Raw genomic sequence first — 19,092 nt, forward strand, 5'->3', positions numbered from 1 at the left:
GGGTCCAGGTTCAGCACAGCCAAACCCCCATCCAGGCACACAGGGCTGGAGCCAAGGCCTGTCACAGATTGTGCAGCAGCTGCAGCAGGCCAGGGGCTGTCTGGCCCCCATCCCATGAGCCACCCCAGCCCCACGGCCCTCGGGAAGTGCACTGGGTTCTGCCCGGAAAGCAGCTGTTGTTTTGCTCGCTGCAGGTCCTGGCACGGGCTGTGGCAGGAAGCAGCTCCATTTCCCTGAGCACTGGGGTTGGCTGTGGCCACAGCACCGAGCTCGGGCAGGCAGGATGTGCCCCCCCAGCCCCACTTCCCAGCCCAGCTCCTGCTGCTTTGTCCCCGCTTGCTCCTGTCCCGAGCACGGCACATGAACCTCGCTGCCCTGCCGTGCTCTGTGGCAGCCTGGGCACACATCCAGGCAAAGCAGGTGCCAAGCATGGGAATGAGCTCCCCAGGATCACTCTGGACCATGGAGGGGCTCACCAGAGGGTGAAAGCTGTGCCTTCCCCTGGTTTGCCCCAAGGGACCGTCCCCAGCCGACAGAAGAACAGGCTCAGGGCAGCACGGGGCTGCAGGGGTTATTTTATTCTTTGCTTTGGTCTATACAAAAACAACTTACAGAAATAATAAAATCTTCCATTCCTGACCCACACTCCAGTAGCTGTCCATCCCTTTCCAGCTGGAGTGTTAAACCACCATCAGATCTAAAGCCTCTTTTAAAAAATGCGTTAGATAAGGGAGGAGGGGACGGAAACACACCACTCACCAAAGAGAAGGGAAAGGGGTTAAAATGTGCAACAAAGATCAGTACAAGGACACAGTTCCTAATGCTGGAGTCACTCCTCTATGGGGACTGGCAGGACAGGGACACAAAGTCAGCTCCCAGCAGCTGATGGGAAAGAATTAAACCTCAGACACCCCAAAGGTCCTGGGACATCAACCCTTTGCTTTCAGCAAACTGGATTGGCCTCATTCAGTTGGAGTTCGCAGGAAGCAAAGGGATTTTCCATGTCAGATTCCTCTCCTAGAACACTAACACGCAGAACAAATCGTGGGGAGGTTAGAAAGCACAAACTTAAAGACGGCAAAAGCCGTTGGCACCATATTAAAAATAAAAAAGAAATATATATTCATAGAAAAGACTATTTTGCCAATGAAAGATCACTAACGGTGCAAGGTTTGTGTTTTAAAGCTTCAGAAACAGTATCTTGGATGCTGGATGTGGCAGTAGGTGCTCGAAGCAGTCCCAGGAGGAAGGACCTTCTCCACAGACCCACAGCGAAGAAAACAAATCGAAAACTAAAACCTCTCGTGGGAATGGAAAAGTTTTGTCTTCTCAGGCACTTCTGTCTCCCAAGTCCTTCTCGCGAATGCTCAGCTCTGGGGCCACCCTCTTCTGCATGGAGAGAACACCTGCAGGGGCAGAGAGCTCCTGTCACCCACCCAGGGGGGATTTGGGAGGACACCAGAGCGTGGGACACCCTGGGCTCACAGGTTATAGGGACATTGACAGCGCCAGGGACCCCGTGGTGGCACCAGGGTGGCAGGTGCCACCAGGCAGCCCTGCCACAGGTGCCAGGGGTGCTGGCAGGTACCTGGTGTGGGGCTGTGGGCGGGTTAGGCGAGCATGTGGTCAGCGAAGGGCGCTCGGACGCCGTCGCTGTAGGCATCCATGGGGTAGTCCCCGTCCATGTCCATGTGCATGTCCATGGGGTCCAGGGGGATGTCACCCGAGTACATGGGGCGGTAACCAGGGTCCAGCTCTGCAGGGAAAGAGTGTGGCAGCCTCAGCTCCCATCAGATCTCAGCCACATCCTTGTCCTCCCCATCCAGGGCAGCATGTGACACGTGGTGCTGTAAAAGTGTCCCACCATCCCCTAGCCCAAGGGCACGAGCTGTGTGCGCTCCCTCTATGGGGACTGGCAGGACAGGGACACAAAGTCAGCTCTCAGATAAGAAAGAATTAAATCTCAGACACCCCAAAGGCCCTGGGACATGAACCCTTTGCTTTCAGCAAATTGGATTGGCCCCATTCAGTTGGGGTTCGCAGGAAGCAAAGGGTTTTTCCACATCAGATTTCCTCTCCTAGAACACTAACACACAGAACAAATCGTGGGGAAGTTAGAAAGCACAAACTTTCTAAGCTGAACATCCCACTCAATCCCCAGTAGACTGAGAAAGGTTTTAAAACCAGCCTGGCTTAGTGACACAAGGCTGCCCCCCAGAACCCAGCCCATGGGGACCCTGCAAGGAGGGCTGGTGCCATACTCACCATCTGAGTAGGGCTCGTTGATGGGGATCATGCTCTGAGCCTAGGGAAGAAGATGGCAAAACTGAAGGGATTGATGTTCACCATGCTCAGGGGCCATGACCCAGGAGCTGAGGCCACAGCCCCTCTGCCTCCCACCTCCCACTGTCTGACAGCCCCTCCTGTCTGAGCTCTGGCTGGAGGTGCTGCCAACAGCTCTTGGAAGCAGCATGGGGCCATCCCCAGGGAAATCCAGGTCTGGCTGGGATGCTCACCGCTTCCCAGGCTGCGGGGTCATGCTTGAAGAGGGAGTTGGTGAGCTCCACGGAGACGCGTTTCCTGTAGTCAGGGTTCTTGTCCTCCGAGATGCGGAACAGCACAGCGGCCGCGTAGGTGGCTGCAGGGACAGCCAGAGCCTCAGCTCCTGCTGCCACGCAGCACCAGCACCAGGAGAGTCCCCAGCACAGTCCCCAGCACGGCAGCACTCACCTGTGCCCTCATTCCTGGAGTGCAGCAGCTCCATCAGGGGAGCTGAGGCGCCCTCGGCGTCGATGGCATCTGCTGCCTCCTTGTCCTGGGCCAGCTCGCAGAGCACGCCGGCTGCCACGCGCTGGATGTTCTCCACCGGCGAGTACAGGAGCTGTCAGGAGAGATCAGCAGCTGTGTGAAGCAGCCTGCAGGGAGCCCCTGTGCTCTGGGCACATCCTGATGCATGGCCAGGATGCAGCTCCCCGTGCAGGCTGGGCAGGAGGCGGCCCTGTGTCCCTGACCTGCACGAAGAGAGGGATGGTGTTGAGGCGGAAGATCTCCATGCGGTTCATGGGGTCCCGGGCCAGGATGTGCAGTGCCCCCGTGCAACCCTCCACAATCTCTTCCATCTTCACTCCATCCTGCCAGGGAACAAGAGCTCAGACAGAGCCTCACACACCGGGGCACGGCCACATGAAGTGTGGGCACAGGGATGGGTTGGGTTTTGGGGTGCCAGGCTGTGCTGGGGGCACAGGGGTGTTGGCTCACTGTGTAGGGCTGTTGTGTGCCAGCAGCTGCGTGTCTCTGGGCGTCCTGGTGAGCCTTGACCAGCAGCTGGACCAGGCGGGGGATGACAGCAGCCTCCTGCAGTGGGGCGTGGTTGGCCGGACACAGGGCCAGGTTGCGGATCAGGCCTATGGTAGCCTGGGGGAGAGGAGGAGGAAGGAGCCATTTGTCTCAACTGTGCATCAGAACAGCGTGTATTCCCCCAGAGACCCACTGGCTGCACCCTCCCCATGTGTCCCACCCCATCCCCTCCGTGGGGCAGCTGACTCAGCCTCCCCCTGCCCTGGATCCACCCTCTCCCCAAGCTGAGCTTCAATTCCAATGAGCAGCAGGCACCAGCCACTTCCTCCATCAGGACATGACCCACCAGGAGCAGGGCTGTGGCAGCACCAGCCACCATCACTCTTTGCACAGCACCAGCTGCTGCCTCCCTCAGCATGCCATCCCATCCCATCCCATCCCATCCCATCCCATCCCATCCCATCCCATCCCATCCCATCCCATCCCATCCCATCCCATCCCATCCCACCACAGAACAGCAGCCAGGAGCCCTCTCCAGCCCATTCATGGGCCTCCTCCTGCCCCCAACACCCCTCTGGCCCCCTCACCTTCACCAGTGGCCACTGGTTGGGCTGGTTGAGGAGCTTGACGATGGCGGGGATGCCGTAGTTGAGGCGCACGGAGTTCTGGGCCATCTCAGCCTCGGGGTGCCGGCTGGTCAGGTGCCTCAGGGCACACACGGCTGGCTCGGTGATGTCCTCCTTGTCACCCGCCCGCAGGATGGTGTGGATCAGGGCCTCCACCCCGTTGGACTGCGTCACCAGGGTCTTGTTCTTGCTGTTGTTGCAGGTCAGGTTGGAGAGGGTGCCGGTGGCACAGGTCAGCACGTTCACATCATCAGAGCTCAGCTGGTTCACCAGGATCTTGAGGACGCCGTCCAGGCCCTCCTGCAGGGGCGGGGATGGGAGGTGGGAGCAGCACACACACAGCCAGACCCAGTTCCAGCCCCACATCCAGCCCCACAGCAGCCCTACACAGCTCCTTTTCCATCCCTCCATGGCTCCTTTTCAATCCCCCACAGATGGAGCTGCTCCTTCATGGTGAGCCCCACTCTAACATGTGCAGTTCCACTCAGAGTTTAATGTCTCCTGCTGGGATCACACTTTTAATGCCCCTGCCAGCACTCCCCACATGGTGATGGAGTGACCCCAGTCCTGGCCAGCAGCCAGCAGCAGGTCAGGAAAGAGTTAAAGAGCCATGACCACATCCTCCTCCAACCCTTCAGTCAGCAGAGCCAGGGATGGCTCCATCACAGCCAAAATAGTTTCCAGGCTGCATCAGAGCTAATCCACATGGAGCAGCTCCAGCAGATGGGAAAACTCATCAGGAGGCAGCAAAGGGCTGGGAGAGCAGACCCAGAGCAGGGCTGGGGTCACCTCTGCACTGGCTGTGGGCACAACAGCCTTGGCAGCAGCTCTGCCAGCAGCTCCCCAAGGAGCTGGGCAGGCAGCCAGCCCAGGACAGGCTGATGGGGCTCCCGAGCCAAAGCAAACTCTGGTGGCACTGCTGAGTGACCGTGGTGGCCTTGGCCCGGCGCTGGGGACACGCAGGAGTGCTGGCAGCCAGCTGGCATGAGCAGCACTGGGATGCAGAGCAAGCTTGGGCACAGCAGGGCATTCCCTCACCCTGCCAGGAACACGGAACAGGGAACACAAGGCTTTGGACTCGGCCTGGCACAAGCCACCCAGCACCTGGCAGGGACACGGCTCCAAAATGTGGCACCGAGGCACAGTCAGGGGTCCTGCAGCCTCACCTGCTTGGTTGCCACATCAGAAAGGTTCCTCAGGGTCCACAGGCAGTTCTGAACCAGCCTGGGGCTGGAGCTGGTCAGGTGCTTGCCCAGGGCCTGCATGCCACCTGCAGGGAAGGGGACAGTCCTGTGAGCAGCCCTGACCATCCCAGCAGGACAAGGAGCAGCAGGGCTGGGCATCAGCTGATGCTCCTGCACACAGAGCAGCTCAGCAGAGGCCAAATGTGGTGTGTGAAGAGCTCCTGGACAGCCAGGATGGATCCTGCCCACACAGGAACATGCCTAAGCAGCCTGCAGAGCAGGAACCCAGGCCAGCACAGGCTGTGCAGACCCCTGCCCATCCCACAGCCATGCAGGAGGACACGTCCCCATCCACATCACCCTGCCACCACCACTCACCCTCCCCCTGTGGCTGTGCCCCAGCCTCTCTTACCAGCCTCAACGATGGCAGGTTTGTTGCTGGGACACACGGACAGCACCTTGAGCACACGGCTCGTGGTCCAGAGCAGCTTCTCGTAGTTGTAGCTGCGCATGATCTGCACCAGGGCCTGGGGTCCCCCGTTGGCCAGAATAATCAGCTGCAAGGCACAGTCCCAGAATGGGTTGGGTTGGAAGGCACCTTAAAGTTCCAGTTTCACCCTCCACCACAGGCAGCAGCACATTCCACTAGATGAGGCGGCCCCAAGCCCTGCCCAACCTGATCCTGAACATTTCCAGGGATGGGACATCAAGAATTGAGGGTTGGGGTGTGGGACCCCCTTTCCAGATTCCCAGCTCATGCCAGGACACAAACCAGGCAGGAGCTCCAGCCTCTTGGCATGCAGGAATGCTCCGGTCGCATCACCCCGGATGCACGGATGGTGGGGTCTCCACCACTGCCTCCTGCACATCTTTGAGGTGCAAAGTTGGGCAACCACCCCCTTCCTGCCTTCCCCACGTCTCTGTCAGTCTGGGATCCCCAGCCCACCTTGCTCTCCTGGTTCCCATAGGCCAGGAGCTGGAGGCAGTCAGTGGTGATGGCCAGGAACTTGGGGTTGTTCTTGTTCAGCAGGGGCACCATCTTCTGCAGCCCGTCGGCCAAGCGCACGGCCATCTTGGCCCCCTCCTGGTACAGCAGCAGGTTGTGCAGGGTGGTGATGGCGTAGAAGAGGACAGACTCCACGGGTGAGCTGTGGGAGGGCAGCACACTCCACATCAGGGCAGGAGCTACACCACACTCACAGCAGGCTGCAGCAGAGCCCCCAGGGCTGCCCCGAGCCAGCACCCAGCAGCACTCCAGGGAATGGACACCTCAGAGCCTGAGCCCTATCTCTGTGGCCAGGGTGAGTGAAGTAGCTGCTGCTCCTCCTGCCTCCATGCAGGCTCCATGGGTTTTCACAGGTTCACACTCTCCCATTGCTTTGGTGAGCAGGAGGACCCACACTGAGGGCAGCATGAGCCCTCCCTTCCTCTGGCCCCATCCCAGGAGGGGCTGCCAGGCTCTGCCATCCCCCTGGCATCCCCACCAGTGTAGCAGCACAGGTGTGCAGAAGCCTAAGATAGGAGATGCCAAGTCATGGTGAATGGGCTAGAAGCCCTTCTTCTGCCTTTTGGAACTCCTGCTTACCTCTCTGCAACCCTATAAGTCACTTTCCTTTAACCCTTGCCATTGGACAATTTCTGATTCCCCTGTACTCCATATAAAGAGCTGTTTTAGCCTGGTTCTGGTAGAAGGGGCCTCACTGGGAACCTTCACAGAAGAATTAATAAAGACATCACTGTGGAACCCCACACAGCCTTCTCCTCTCTCCCTGCCTGCCTAGGCACCTAGCAAGCTGAAGGGCAGAAATCACAATGAGCTGATAATCACTGAAGGGCTGATCTCACTTAAGCTTGTCAAGGTTGCCTGCACCTGAGAACTCCTTGGGAGCTCGGGCAGCCTGTCCTGATCAGAACTGCACTGTCCAGGACGCCCCAAACCCAGCAAAAGGCTCTACACCCCCGTGTACCTCAGCATCCTGACGAGGGCTGGGATGCCGCCCGACTTGAAGATGGAGAGCAGGCCCTCGCGGTGGTGGGAGAGGTTGTGCAGGATGCTGGTGGTGCAGCGGGCGGTGTCCAGGTCGCTGGTGCTCTGCATGGTGCGCACCACGGCCGCCACGATCTGCGGCGACTGCATCAGCGCGCGGCGCGACGCCTCCTTCTTGGACAGCTGGTTCACGATCATGGCTGCCTTGCTGACAACCACCTGCAGGCAGACATTGAGGTGTGCTGTCGTGGTTTGCCTCAGATAGCCTGGGTTTCTACCTGGAGATTCCTTCCCCAGGCGCATCAGTCACCTTTCCTTTCCCCTCCCAGCACTGTCTGTCAATCCTGGCATTCCAGAAGAGCATCAAGTGATTCAAAGGATGCCCTCTACCCCTGGGGGGGCATTGGGCCATCCAGGTGTCCTTTGTCCCTTGAGACCTCCCCTCCTCTACCTGGTTCATGGGACCCCTACCCCTTCCCTGCCCCTCTCCCCGGGGTTAAAAGGAGCAGCAACCACAGGCTCAGGGAGTTCTGTTGGAGCTGTTGCTGCATTCAGAGGCCTGTGGGCCAGAATAGAGCTCTGGATCTAAACCCTCCATCAGAACTGACTCCTTTTCCTTCACCATTGCCTTAAAGCTTCTCCACCAAGGTAAACCTGAGCTCCTGCATGTCTGGGTAAACAATTATCCAAATCACTTGTCTCCAAGCACCCAGCTGCAGCATGCAGCCAGCCAAAGGTGTCTCTGAGGTGAGATCACCACAGTTGCCACCTTTTGGTCAAGCAGCAAGGGCCAGACAAGCTCAGGCACATCCCATCTGGCTATATTGGTAATATTCCAATAGGAGAGATGTGGGAAGAGGTCCCATAGCAAGGACAGGGTGTGAGGTGACATGGCTGGGCAGGGTGGGCTCAGTCCTGGTGCAGGACAGAGGCAAACAGGAGTTTGGTGAATAAGAAGGAAACAGACATGGCCACAGAGCCCCACAGGGACAGGAGTGCATCATTGTCACAGACATATTTAATGAAAAATCCTTTTGCCAGGATCTTTTCTCCTGAGAAGCTGGGAAGCTTCAGCTTCTCCATGTTTTGCTGCTTTGGAATGAGATTTGGAGAACTGTTTAACCAGCATGTGAAATTGTTCTTGCTTGATGACCAATGACAGCCACCTGTGTCAAGGCTGTGAGCAGTCACACGATTTTATCATCATTCCATTCTTTTCCTTGCTAGCCTTCTGTTGAAATCCTTTCTTCTATTCTTTAGTACAGTTTTAATATATTATTTTCTTTTAATATAATATATATTCTAAAATAATAAATCAGCCTTCTGAAACATGGAGTCAAGATTCTCATCCCTTCCCTCGTCCTGGGACCCCTGCAAACTCCACCACACATCAGCTGAAGAGACAAACCCAGCAAACAGAGCTCCTTACCGGGTCCTCATCGTTGAGCAGCTTGGTGAGCTCAGGGATGGCACGTGTGGCCAGCTCAGCATCATCCTGGTAGTTGATAAGGTGCACGATGGCTGACTTCAGCATCTGGGAGGGCTCAGCCAGGCGCTGCACGTTGGTCTGCTGCCCCTCCAGCTGGGTGGTGATGAGGAGCGAGCGGTCCTCCACCGTCTCAGGGTACATGGCAGCCCGCACACGCTGGGCACGGGTCATGGCCAGCTGAACCTCCATGTCCGCTGCAGGAGGAAACAGGGAGGCAGCGTGAGGCTCTCTCCAAGGAGCACTCCCAGCCCTGCTCCCCAAAACCAACGAGATGAGCAAGAGCTTAGCGCAGAGACACCGGCCACGTCAGCAGTGCCCGCGCGCTCTGCACAGAGCTGGAGCTTCAAAGCGTAAACAGATCCGGCAGCACAGAGATAAGACAACACTCAATTAGGCAGCATGATGGGGCAGTTGTCACACAAGGCCCATTAATTAAAAAAATTAAGGATATTTGCAACTTGGGACTAGCTGGCACTGGAAAAAAGGACAACACTGAGGCCTTGCCCATCGAGGATGCTGAGCTGTGATACTATGGTAGCCACCCATGGTCACCACCTCTGCACCACAAGGACTGCACAGGGTCCCATGAGGAGTTCTGATCCCCATGGGAACTGTCAATAAACCTACTGCTGACAAGGAACTGTAGAGGCAAGCAGAGCAAACCAGTCCCTTTGAGGGGATAAAGCTGGGGGGAGCATCTCCTTCACCCCAGGCTGCGTCTCCGCATCATCCTCGCCTCAGCGGGAGAAGCCGTGGCAGTGCCCACAGTGTTATGGCACAGACTGGCAGCTCTGGCAGCCACACTGGGACAGGTTTCCCAGCAGGCAGACAGGCAGTGGAGCAGGTGGCAGCTCCGTGGGATGGGATCAGCTGTTCCCATCTCGAGCCAACCCGCTGGCGCGCTCGGATGTGCGCGCAGCTCAGCTCAGCTCCAGCGCGGGCTGACCGCGCGCCACCCCCGCACCACAGCCTCTTGGCGCTGGGGAGGAGGACAGGAGGAAGCATATTTTAGGCAGCAACAACTCCCAGGGTGTGGAAGCCAGCATGGAGGAGTACCCAGAAGCAGCACGGCTGCGGGGGAGGAAGAGGAAGGCAGGAGCTGAGCAGCTGAGCCCGCGGATGTGCCGGGCCTCACAGCCCCTTACCTTGCGCTTGGCTCTGGCTCTGGCTCCCTCCCTGGCAGTAACTCGTGGTGGTTGTCTTCTTGATGGTGTACTGCTTCCCATACACCTCGTCATCGTCCCCCAGGCACTTGCTGCTGACCGAGGGCACCTGTGTGTTGACGCCAGAGTGGATCCCGGAGTCATAGGTGTAGGTCTGCTGCCACTCCGTCACCTTGATGGGCTGCTCCATCATGTTCATCACCTCCATGGCTGCTCTGCGGGGTGGTCAGGGCAGATGTTACACCTCCAGGCAGCCTCAGGACCCTCCTGCCCCTGTCCTGGCCCCGAATGGCACGGCAGGCCCCGCTCAGCAGCCGGCCCTGCGCAGATGGAGCCGATCCCTATCTGCCCTCCTCCCCCACTGGAGATGAAAGGCGGCACCGCGATGACGAACCCAAAGCTCAGCACTTTGCTGCTCGTGTTCAGACATGAACGGCGGCTGCGTCTCACTGAGCTGTGTCTCACCACTGCCATGGCCAAGGTGTGGGCAGGCTCTGCCCAGCGCAGACACACCACAAGCTCCAGGGTCCCATGAGCTTTTTTAAGACCCCTTCCAGAGACACAACCTGCTCAGAGCTGGGGGCATGCCAGGAGCTGCAAGCTCCATATGGCTGGAGTTCCAAGCATAAAATGAACTTTTTTAGAAGCTTCCTGGGACACTCCTAAAGCACCTAAAAATAAGCAGGCAAAGCCACTGGCTCAGCTCTCCCACAGGCGCCCACGGCATGGTCTGGGGCTGGGCACTCCCCACTCAGTGCCAGGACAGGGCAGCCCGGCACATCCCAAAACTCAGGACAAACCAGCCAAGGTTGCTGGGAGCAGGGCTGGGATTTCCTTGTCTTTAATTTGGAGATACAGGAGGAGGGAGGATGGCTCAGGGATTAATGCCTGAGCTCACTCAGGGCTGTGAGTCACCAGCCCTGCATCCAGGCCTCCGGCACGACCAGGAGGGCTGGAGGGTTGGAGGCAGGCAGGGAAGGAGGGATGGAGGCAGCACCCGCCCAGCCCTGCGCTGACCCATCACCCAGCATTCCTATCCCTTCCCGGCCGCGCAGGAGTGCAATGAGTCAGAGTTTCAGAGGCGATAAGCAGCGAAGGGAGCAGCAGCAGCACCCATTGCAAACACCCTAATTACCACCTGCACCGGCCCCGATTCCTGCGCCGGGGCGGCCGCGCATCCCTGGCCCCGCTCCAGCCGCCAGCACCGCGCGGGACCCGCAGGGAGCGGCCGGGCTGGGGCGGCACCCCCGGCCCCAAAACCCTCCTGGAGGAGCGAGAACACGGAGCTGAGCCCCCCGCCAGGCCCGAGGCTGAGTCAGGGCGTCGGGTGGTGGCCGAGGACGCGGCTCGGCGGGGCACGGCGCGCTCGGGCTTGGCGCGGCTCGTCCGGCGCTGCCGGCTGTTCCCAAGGAGCTGCAAGGGAGGAATCCCGAGCCCTCTGCACAGGGGAGGAATCCCAAACCCTCTGCACGGGGAGGAACCCCGAGCCCTCTCTGCACAGGGAGGATTCCCGAGCTCTCTGCACAGGGAGGAACCCCAAACCCTCTGCACAGGGAGGAATCCCGAGCCCTCTCTGCACAAGGAGGAATCCCAATCTCTCATCCTTCAGATGGGAAGTACGCCCCCCCACGCGTGTCCCCCCTATAGGAGCATCCCGCAACGCCCAGCCCCGGTCCCACCGCCTGCCCGGAGCCGCGGCAGGGCGCAGCTCCTGCCAATCCCATATTTTTTGAGCTGTCAAGCAGCACCGGCAGACTGAGAGCGGCTCTAATGGGCTGAGCATCATGCACGGTGGTCAGGAAACGGAGGAGCCGCTAATGGAGGGCGGTGGAGGCAGAGCTGGGGTGTGTGAAGAGTGGGGCAGGACGGTGTGTGACACACGGTGCCAGGGGCCAGAGGAGAGGCAGAGCTGCTCCCCACCCCGCGTGGCAGCAGGGATGGGCCGTGGGAGCCCCGGCGCGGAGCTGGGAGTGCCGCACACCTGCGTTGGTATTTGGGAGGGCGGGTCCTCCAGCTGGGTCACCCTGGCACGGTGGCAGCCTCTAAACTGTGTTGGGAAACCCAAGAGAAGCAATAGTCATGTTTTATGAAGTGTGGAGGTGGTAGGAAGGAGAGCACTCTGTGGCACTGGCAGGGCACAGCACCGTGGGGCTGGGTGAGCTGGCACCATCCCACCTGCACTGCAAGGCCACAACAGCCCAGGCCTGCACTGGAAAGCTGCCCTGGACAAGGTGGGCATGGGGAGAGCAGAGCTGAGGCAGCACAGACCACGCAGCCAGGACAGGGACCCCAGGCAGCAGCTGGCAGGTCTGGCAGGGGCTGATGCTGCTGCACCACTGCTGAACAGTGACATCCACGCCACAATTTAGAGGCATCAGACAGGCACTTAATTCTCCAAACCTCCAGGAGCTGGGCTCAGACACTGTACAGAGCCCTGCATTATGCATGAGCCACCCCTTCTGTCTGCACCACAGCACCCAGGGACATCAAAAGCCAGCACAGCTCCTCCAGCTCTGACACGAGCTGCCCCAGACGAGCTCCAAGCAGGAGAGCAGGACCAGGAGCCCCACAGAAGAGACACAGGCACCTGTGCTTCCCCTGAGCATCCCCCCTACAGCATTTGCTCATGGCCACAGGGAACAGCGAGGCCAGCAGCACCCGAGGTGACAGGGCCAGTGGAACAAATGCCAGACACTCCTGCTGTGAGCAGTGACATTTTCTGAGCTCTGTGTCAAGCGTGCCCTGCTCATCACTCCGTGAGGGGCAGACACTGACACAAGCTTCTCCCTCATCCTCCACAGCCTAGCTCTGTCCTCAGGTGTCCTCTCTCCTCAGCAGGATCAGGAGAGCTGGTTACCCCTGGGTTCAGGAGCCATTCCCAGCAGTGTTTCTAGGGAAGTGCTGCAGCAGGGAAGGACCCTCGTGCAGGAGGGAGAGGCAGGGTGTTATTTGGGGCATATGTGACCATACCCACACTGAAGGGTCAGCCACGAGCAAGGGGCATGTCTGGGTGGGCTCCAGCCCTCCCACACCAGGCCTGTGGGCAGGATGATTGCTGCTGAGCCCAGCCATGCCTCCCCCACCAAGCTGGTGGAGTGGGAAGGGGAGAACAGTGAGGACAGAACAAACCCACCGGGCCTCACCTGAGCCACACTCCACACAAACCTAGACCCCAGGTAAACAGGGTTTGTTCCTCAAACAGTGAGAAATCCCCCAGGAGGCAGTGAGGCAGCTGTGGGGGACTGTTCAGAGGGGCCAGCAGGTTTGGGGAGAACCCCCAGCCTGCTCCTGCACCACAATGGGGAAGGGGCCAAGACACCTGAGGGGCTTCAGCCATGGGATGCAGGACAGGCAGGGCCTTCAGGCACTCAAGCAGGGCACAGCCAGGAAGAGGTTAATCCCTCTCCCACCGCTTCCCTGAGCCAGGAAGGCAGAGGAAGCTCCCGCAGGCTGTCGGGCACCGGCCAGCAGCTCATCCGCCCCCGGAGCCATTTGATCGTGGTCCAAGCAGCACAGCCCCCCGGGACACCGTCTGCAGAGGAAGTCTCTGGCAAACACGCAGCCCCAGGCCTGAGTAGCCCTTCTCACCAGCTGCTGTGAAGCCTTCAGCCCCACTAGGCAGGGCACAGACAGCAGACAGGGCTGAGCTGCCCAGAACAGCAGCAGGAGAGCAGTGAGTGCTGCTTCATGCAGGAACATCCACTGCTCGGGGGCTTCTCGGGGAGCAGCAGCCCCTGGGGTGAGCAGCTGTAGTCCTCCCAGTGTGGGGTCACCCCAAGGGGAGCAGGTGGGAGGCACAGGGCACCCCCACAAGCACTGGGTTTCAGGGTCAGGGGGTGTGAGGGGCAGCCTGTGCTCATCACAGGCAGGTCCAGCCTGCCCTCAGCCCAGCATGGAGCAGAGTGGGTGCTCCACAGAGCCCCACAGTGCTGGGGGGGCCCCTCATGCAGCCCCAGCATGTGAGGGGCTGAGCTCGGCTGAGCTCACTGCAATTACAGTGGCCAAGGCTTTTAAGGGAAAGGGAAGAGGCAGTTAAGGCAATTCAATAAATGCAGCACAAGAAAAGACTCTATTTTAGAAGCACTTACACTACACAGAAGCCATCTCCGGTCCCCCCCTCCCTGGAGCAGCCAGGGATTAGCAGCTCAGACAGCCCTGGGCAGACACAGCACAAGGTCTCCCCACAGACAAGGACACCCAGAACACTGTCAGAGTGCACCTTGAAGTCCCCCAGCACCCTGGCCCTGCCCCAAGGTGCTCTCAAGTGACACCAAGGGCTGGGGAAGCTGAGGCAGCCGCTAACGAAGGCCCCACAGACACAGCACAAAAGCTTCAGTGGTTTTGAAGAGGATCCTCAGGAACACACAGCGGGAGCAGGCAGAGAAAGGAGCTTGTCAAGACCTCACCAGCATCAATGGGAAGCGTTGGAGTCAGATCCCAGCACCAGGAGCCCTTTCAATGGGGCTTTACAGGGAAGATGAGTGGAAGAATTCAAAGGGGAACGAGAGCTGCTTGAAGTTTAATGAGGAGGAGACAGCGGCGGGGGATCAGCCTCTCGTTAGAGCAGGCAAAACCACTGGCCTGGCCTTGCACACAAAGGAGCCCATGGCCTTTGTGTGTGGATGTGCCCTGGTCCAGAATGGCTCCTGACTGCCCCACCAGCTCTGGGCACTTAGGGCAGCCAGCAGGGTGCAGGAGCTTCAGATCCAGGCTCCAAACCTTTTCTACATTTCAGCTACTGTGATTTTGTTATATTTGAGCTGCTGAATGCCTCATGCAAAGCTCCAGCTCCTCTTGCTGGGGGTGCTGCATCCCCCTGAGCACCAGACCAGGCTCTGGCAGCAGAGCAGCCCCAGAAGGTGGCAACTGTGCCACAACCTGCAGCGCTCAGCTGATGCTCTCCATCAACCCAGACCGTGTCCCCGAAACGCCTCGCCTGCACCTGAATTAACAGCTCCTGACAGCTCCAGCACATGCCAGGCCCAGGCTGTGATGTTTTGGCACTTCACATCACAAAGCAACACAGTGTTATCCATCAAGTGCTCTCCCGCAGCGAGCGCACGCACAGCGCTGAGCATGACACCCACCCCCGGCTCCTGGGCAGGGCAGGGCCCACAGCAGGACCCTCAGCCCAGGGAAGGCTTTCCCAGGGACACCCACCTGCCCAAGACCCACTGTGGGGTCTCTGGCAGCGCATCCCCCTCCCCACATCACTGGCTGTTGGCACAGACACCTCCACCTGCAGGATCAGGAGGACCCACATGGGCTCATCTCATTAGAATCATGTCTGGGAAAGATGGGAATTTACCACTTGTTCATGAAATAGAGAACTGGCATGGTGAGATTAATCACAATTACTCCATCTGGATAAAAAAAAAACCCAAAAACCATTATTTTGTTTCAATGAGCAGCAAGAACAATAAGAACACTCTAATTGCAGGCTCTGGACCTTGCTGGCTGCTCCCAGCTCCAGCCACGATGCCCAGCACACAGGGATTGCCACCCAGCCCTGCCAGAGGAGCTGGGGCAGTGAGGAGGGGCACAGAGGTGCTGAGCCCCGGCTTAATTTCTCCATCCAGTTGCATTACAGCTGCAAAGTTCAGACGCTTCACAAGAAATTATCACCCACAGCCGTCAGCACCCGGCCTGTCGGAGCAAGTTAATGATTTGTCACCAGGGCTCTGCCCGCGCGTCACCGCGATTACAGCGGTTCTGCCAGCTGCCAAAGGTCTCTCCCCACATACAGAGGAACGCTTTTCATCCAGCCCCCTACTCCAAAAAGCCACACAGGACCCCCATGCACCCACCCCACGGGGTCTGTGCCTCAACAGCAGGGCAGCCTCCCCCGGAGGGCACTGCCACCGTCACCCCTGCCAGGTGAGCTCAGCCAGGCGTGGGATATTGGGAAAACACCGAGCATTCCGTCTCCACCCCTGCAGAAGCTCCGGGTCTGGGAAGGAGGCCCGAGGAGGGCTGGGAACAGGCAGCGCAGATGTCGCGGGCTGCCCGACAAGCCCCGGCAGCCGCGGCTCGAGGCTCCTGCCCTGTTCCCAAAGAGATTCCCGAGCCCAAGGCGTGCCAGGATGCCTCCAGGCCCGCCGGCAGCCGCCGCACAACCCATCGGGGATGGCGGATTTAGAAGGGTATTTCAAACCTCTGCCTAAATAGAAACATCTTCATCTCCCCCCTGCCCAGCCCGCACAGCCATGGACAAAGCGGGTGTGGCTGCAAAGCCAGCCCTGTTTAAGCGCAGACACGGGGCTGAGGTCAAGTTTTAAGCTTTTTTGGAGCAGGAGTACCTGCACCTTCCCACGCCCTTGTCCACATCTTTGTCAGGTCTGTCCATGAGCAAAGAGGGGTAAAATCAACCCTGCCAGAGCAGAGAATGTGATTCAAGGCACCGATGCAGCCCCAGTGTCCTCCAGAGCTGCCATCCCCAGCCGTGTCCATTCTCACAGACCCACCTGGGACACTCCACGGGGCTGAGACTGACACTCACCCCCAGCTCTGGGTGCCCACACACCCTGTCTAGGTGGGGAAGCACCACCTGAACCCCGAGTTAGGCTCCTACTGCTGTAACAGACAGGACATTTCTTTTTAACTTCTGTTAATTAGAAGCCAGTCTAATTTAAACCTTCAAAACCGGCACAAGCGTCGGTAGAGATGCTGCAATTAAAGTTCTGCAAGTTCTCTGCGCAGAGAGAGGCTCTGCTCGCTCCCCCAGCCTGCGGAGCGGGGCCAAGGGCAGCTCTGCCATCTGCGAGCGGCAGCGCGCCCGGCAAAAGCGCCGCCTGAAATCCCGGAGATCTGGAAGTGTGATAAAAAGCCAAATCCCATGGAGCGCTCCCACACCAAAGCACAGTCTCGAAGGGAAGCCGTCCTCCCCAGGATCGGGCTGGGCTGCAGGAGCCGTGCAGCTGCACCGCAGTGCCTGCCCGGCTGGGCTGAGCGAGGCTTTCAGGTGGGGGAAACAAAGGGGGGAGTTAATAGGATTAGGGCAGCGCTGAAACACTGAAATGCGGCACCAGGACCGGAGGGGACATCCCTCAATGCCCCCGGCTGCAGCCCGGCCACGATGCACCCGCGCTACGCCAGGCACGAAGCACAAACTACTCGCACACCCAGCCCCAGGAGACCCCTCCCTGCAGCCCGGCTCGTCCCCACAGCCCCTCCCGGGGATGAACGCGCTTCCTGGAGCCGGCAAGGACACGGCACATCGCCCAGACAATAGACTAGAACGCCATTGTCTGAGAGAGGGCCCCGCACGGCCGCCCCACCTTTCCCCAGCGCCCCAAGCCCTGGGGACCCGCGTCTGTCCTTGCTCCTGCACGGTGCAAGGAGGGAGAACAACCCCGAGCCACCGCTGCCAGGAGCTCTGCGCGGCCCCGTCCCCATGGCCAACTTGGTTAAGCCAAATTAGCAGTAAAAATGGCTTTTTCATGACACTTCATGGAAATCCTCCAAAACAATGAGAGATAACAGGCTTCAGATGTGCAAACGCAGTTCCAATGGGTGCCCTGCACCCTTCCCAGCCAGCTCCGACAGCGACAAGGACACAGAGATGGACCCCTATAATTTTCTCCTCCCTGTTTCCGGCTGGACCGGACACTCCGAGCGCGGAGCCCGGAGCAGCCCCCGCGGACACTGCACCTGCCAGCCCGGAGCAAACGCCCCCGGCACCGCTCCAGCCCCATCCCCGCGGCAGCTGGCGGGGCCACGCTGCGCCCCCGGCTCCCCCCGGCCGATAGCAGACGGACACCGGAGCTGTGCGCTGCTCCGAGCTGGCACCAGCGACAGAACCAGCACGACGTGGGCTGGAGCAGGAGGTGAAGCCACTGGGGGGGTTGTGTCACGGGGCTGTGTCCCCAGCTGCCACCTCCCTTCTGGTATGGGGAAGCTGACAAGGGAACATGAAACCAGGCATGGGACTCACCCCGGCACCCCAACAGCGTCTCGGGGGTGCAGGGACCCCCAGCCTGGCCGGAGAGGGTGCAGCTGATGGTCCCACACCCGGGCAGGCACGATGGTGGCGCAGGTCACCCTGTCCCGTCCCCTCCTGAGCGCTCACGCTCCTCTCCCAGCACACGCTGCTCGTATGACAGCCCACGTTTGCCTTCTCCGGGCAACTCCCAGCAACATTTCAGCATTATCCTTTCATCTGTGCTGTAAACCTGATTAATTAAGCTAATCACTCAGCTAACGCAATTAGAGCGCTCTCTCCTCTCCAAACATCAGACAAACAGCCAAGTTTCGCTCCCCCCGCCGTTTCCCGGTGCGGATGGCCGCTGTCCGGGGGGCTCAGCTGGGACCCCCCCGTGCTCTCTGTGCTCAGAGAGCTGTGGGGCTGTGGGGCGATGCCAGGACCCCCCTGGACCCTCTCAGCCCCCAGACCTCACATGCCAGGTGGCGACCAAAGGATATCCCCGGTGCCACGGGTAGGGACGGCGATGTCGAGGCGATCCGAGGTGGCCTCAAGAGCAGCACGCGGTGTCCCCAGGTGTGGCTGTAGCACGGAGCTGCTCCGGTTTGCGTAAGAGCCCCAACAGCACCGGGCGAGCGCCGTGCCAGGGCCTCGCCCGCCCAGCGGCGGCTCCGGGCGGGGCCGGGATAGAGTCAGCGCCTCGCACTCCCGGAGCCCGACTCGGCACCGGGAAGGGGCCGGCACAGCCCGGCTGCCCGTGGGGACCCGCCCAGCTGGTGCCGCGCAGCACCGGCCGAGCTCCCGGGCAGCACACGGGGAGCGCTGCCCCAGGGCCGAGCCGGGACGCCCGGTGCTGCCGGTACTGCCCGGCCCGGACACCCCCTGGGTCCTCCCCGCCCCGAGCGCGGCCACTCCTCAGCGCCGCGCGGCGGAGTCCGGTACAGCCCAACCCGGAACAACCGACAGCCACGGCCCCGGCCCCGGCCCGGCCGCCCCAACTCCGCTCACCGGACCCCTCCCCGCCAGCCCGATCCTCCGGAGCCTCCCCGCTCACCGGAGCGATCCCTGCCCGGTTCCGGCGGCCTATTGCCGCTCACCGCCGGTCCCCCACGCCCGATGCTCGCTGACTGGCTCCACTCACCGCCGCTCCCGGTGCCCCGCCCCGCTCACCGTCGCTCCCCGTGCCCGGTGCGCCAGTCCCGTTCACCGCCGCCACCCGTTCCCGGTGCCCCGGTCCCGCTCACCGTCCCTCCCGGCCCGTTCCCGGTATCCCGGCCCCACTCACCGTCCCTCCCCACCCGTGCCCGGTGTCCCAGCCCCGCTCACCGTCGCTCTCCGCCGCCCGCCCGCTCCTGCCCGAACAAAAGGCGAGCAGCGCCCCGCGCCCCGCCCCGCCCACCACAGGCCACGCCCTCACGCCGCCCG

General features: G+C 60.3%; 1 protein-coding gene across 4 annotated transcripts; it reads right to left on the reverse strand.

Moving 5' to 3' along the window:
• Positions 1-546: 546 nt before the first annotated feature.
• On the reverse strand, positions 547-19,082 carry JUP (junction plakoglobin). 4 transcript variants are annotated; one of them, XM_074557470.1, is made up of 15 exons: positions 18,994-19,082; positions 9,729-9,961; positions 8,524-8,777; positions 7,075-7,313; positions 6,054-6,255; positions 5,520-5,664; positions 5,090-5,193; positions 3,885-4,223; positions 3,259-3,414; positions 3,012-3,131; positions 2,731-2,881; positions 2,517-2,638; positions 2,266-2,305; positions 1,589-1,756; positions 547-1,406 (listed from the first exon to the last, which is right to left on the reverse strand). In XM_074557470.1, exons 2-14 carry the CDS (start codon positions 9,952-9,954, stop codon positions 1,611-1,613), a joined length of 2,244 nt encoding a protein of 747 aa, XP_074413571.1. In that variant the 5' UTR covers positions 9,955-9,961; positions 18,994-19,082; the 3' UTR covers positions 547-1,406; positions 1,589-1,610. The 4 variants fall into 4 exon arrangements, with proteins under 4 accessions (XP_074413571.1, XP_074413572.1, XP_074413573.1 ...); XM_074557471.1 differs by having other exon boundaries at positions 18,953-19,040; XM_074557472.1 differs by lacking the exon at positions 18,994-19,082 and adding an exon at positions 18,722-18,828.
• Between the last annotated feature and the right edge of the window lie 10 nt (positions 19,083-19,092).

Source organism: Zonotrichia albicollis, chromosome 23, assembly GCF_047830755.1.
Source record: "Zonotrichia albicollis isolate bZonAlb1 chromosome 23, bZonAlb1.hap1, whole genome shotgun sequence".
In the NCBI taxonomy this organism is placed as follows: Eukaryota; Metazoa; Chordata; class Aves; order Passeriformes; family Passerellidae; genus Zonotrichia; species Zonotrichia albicollis.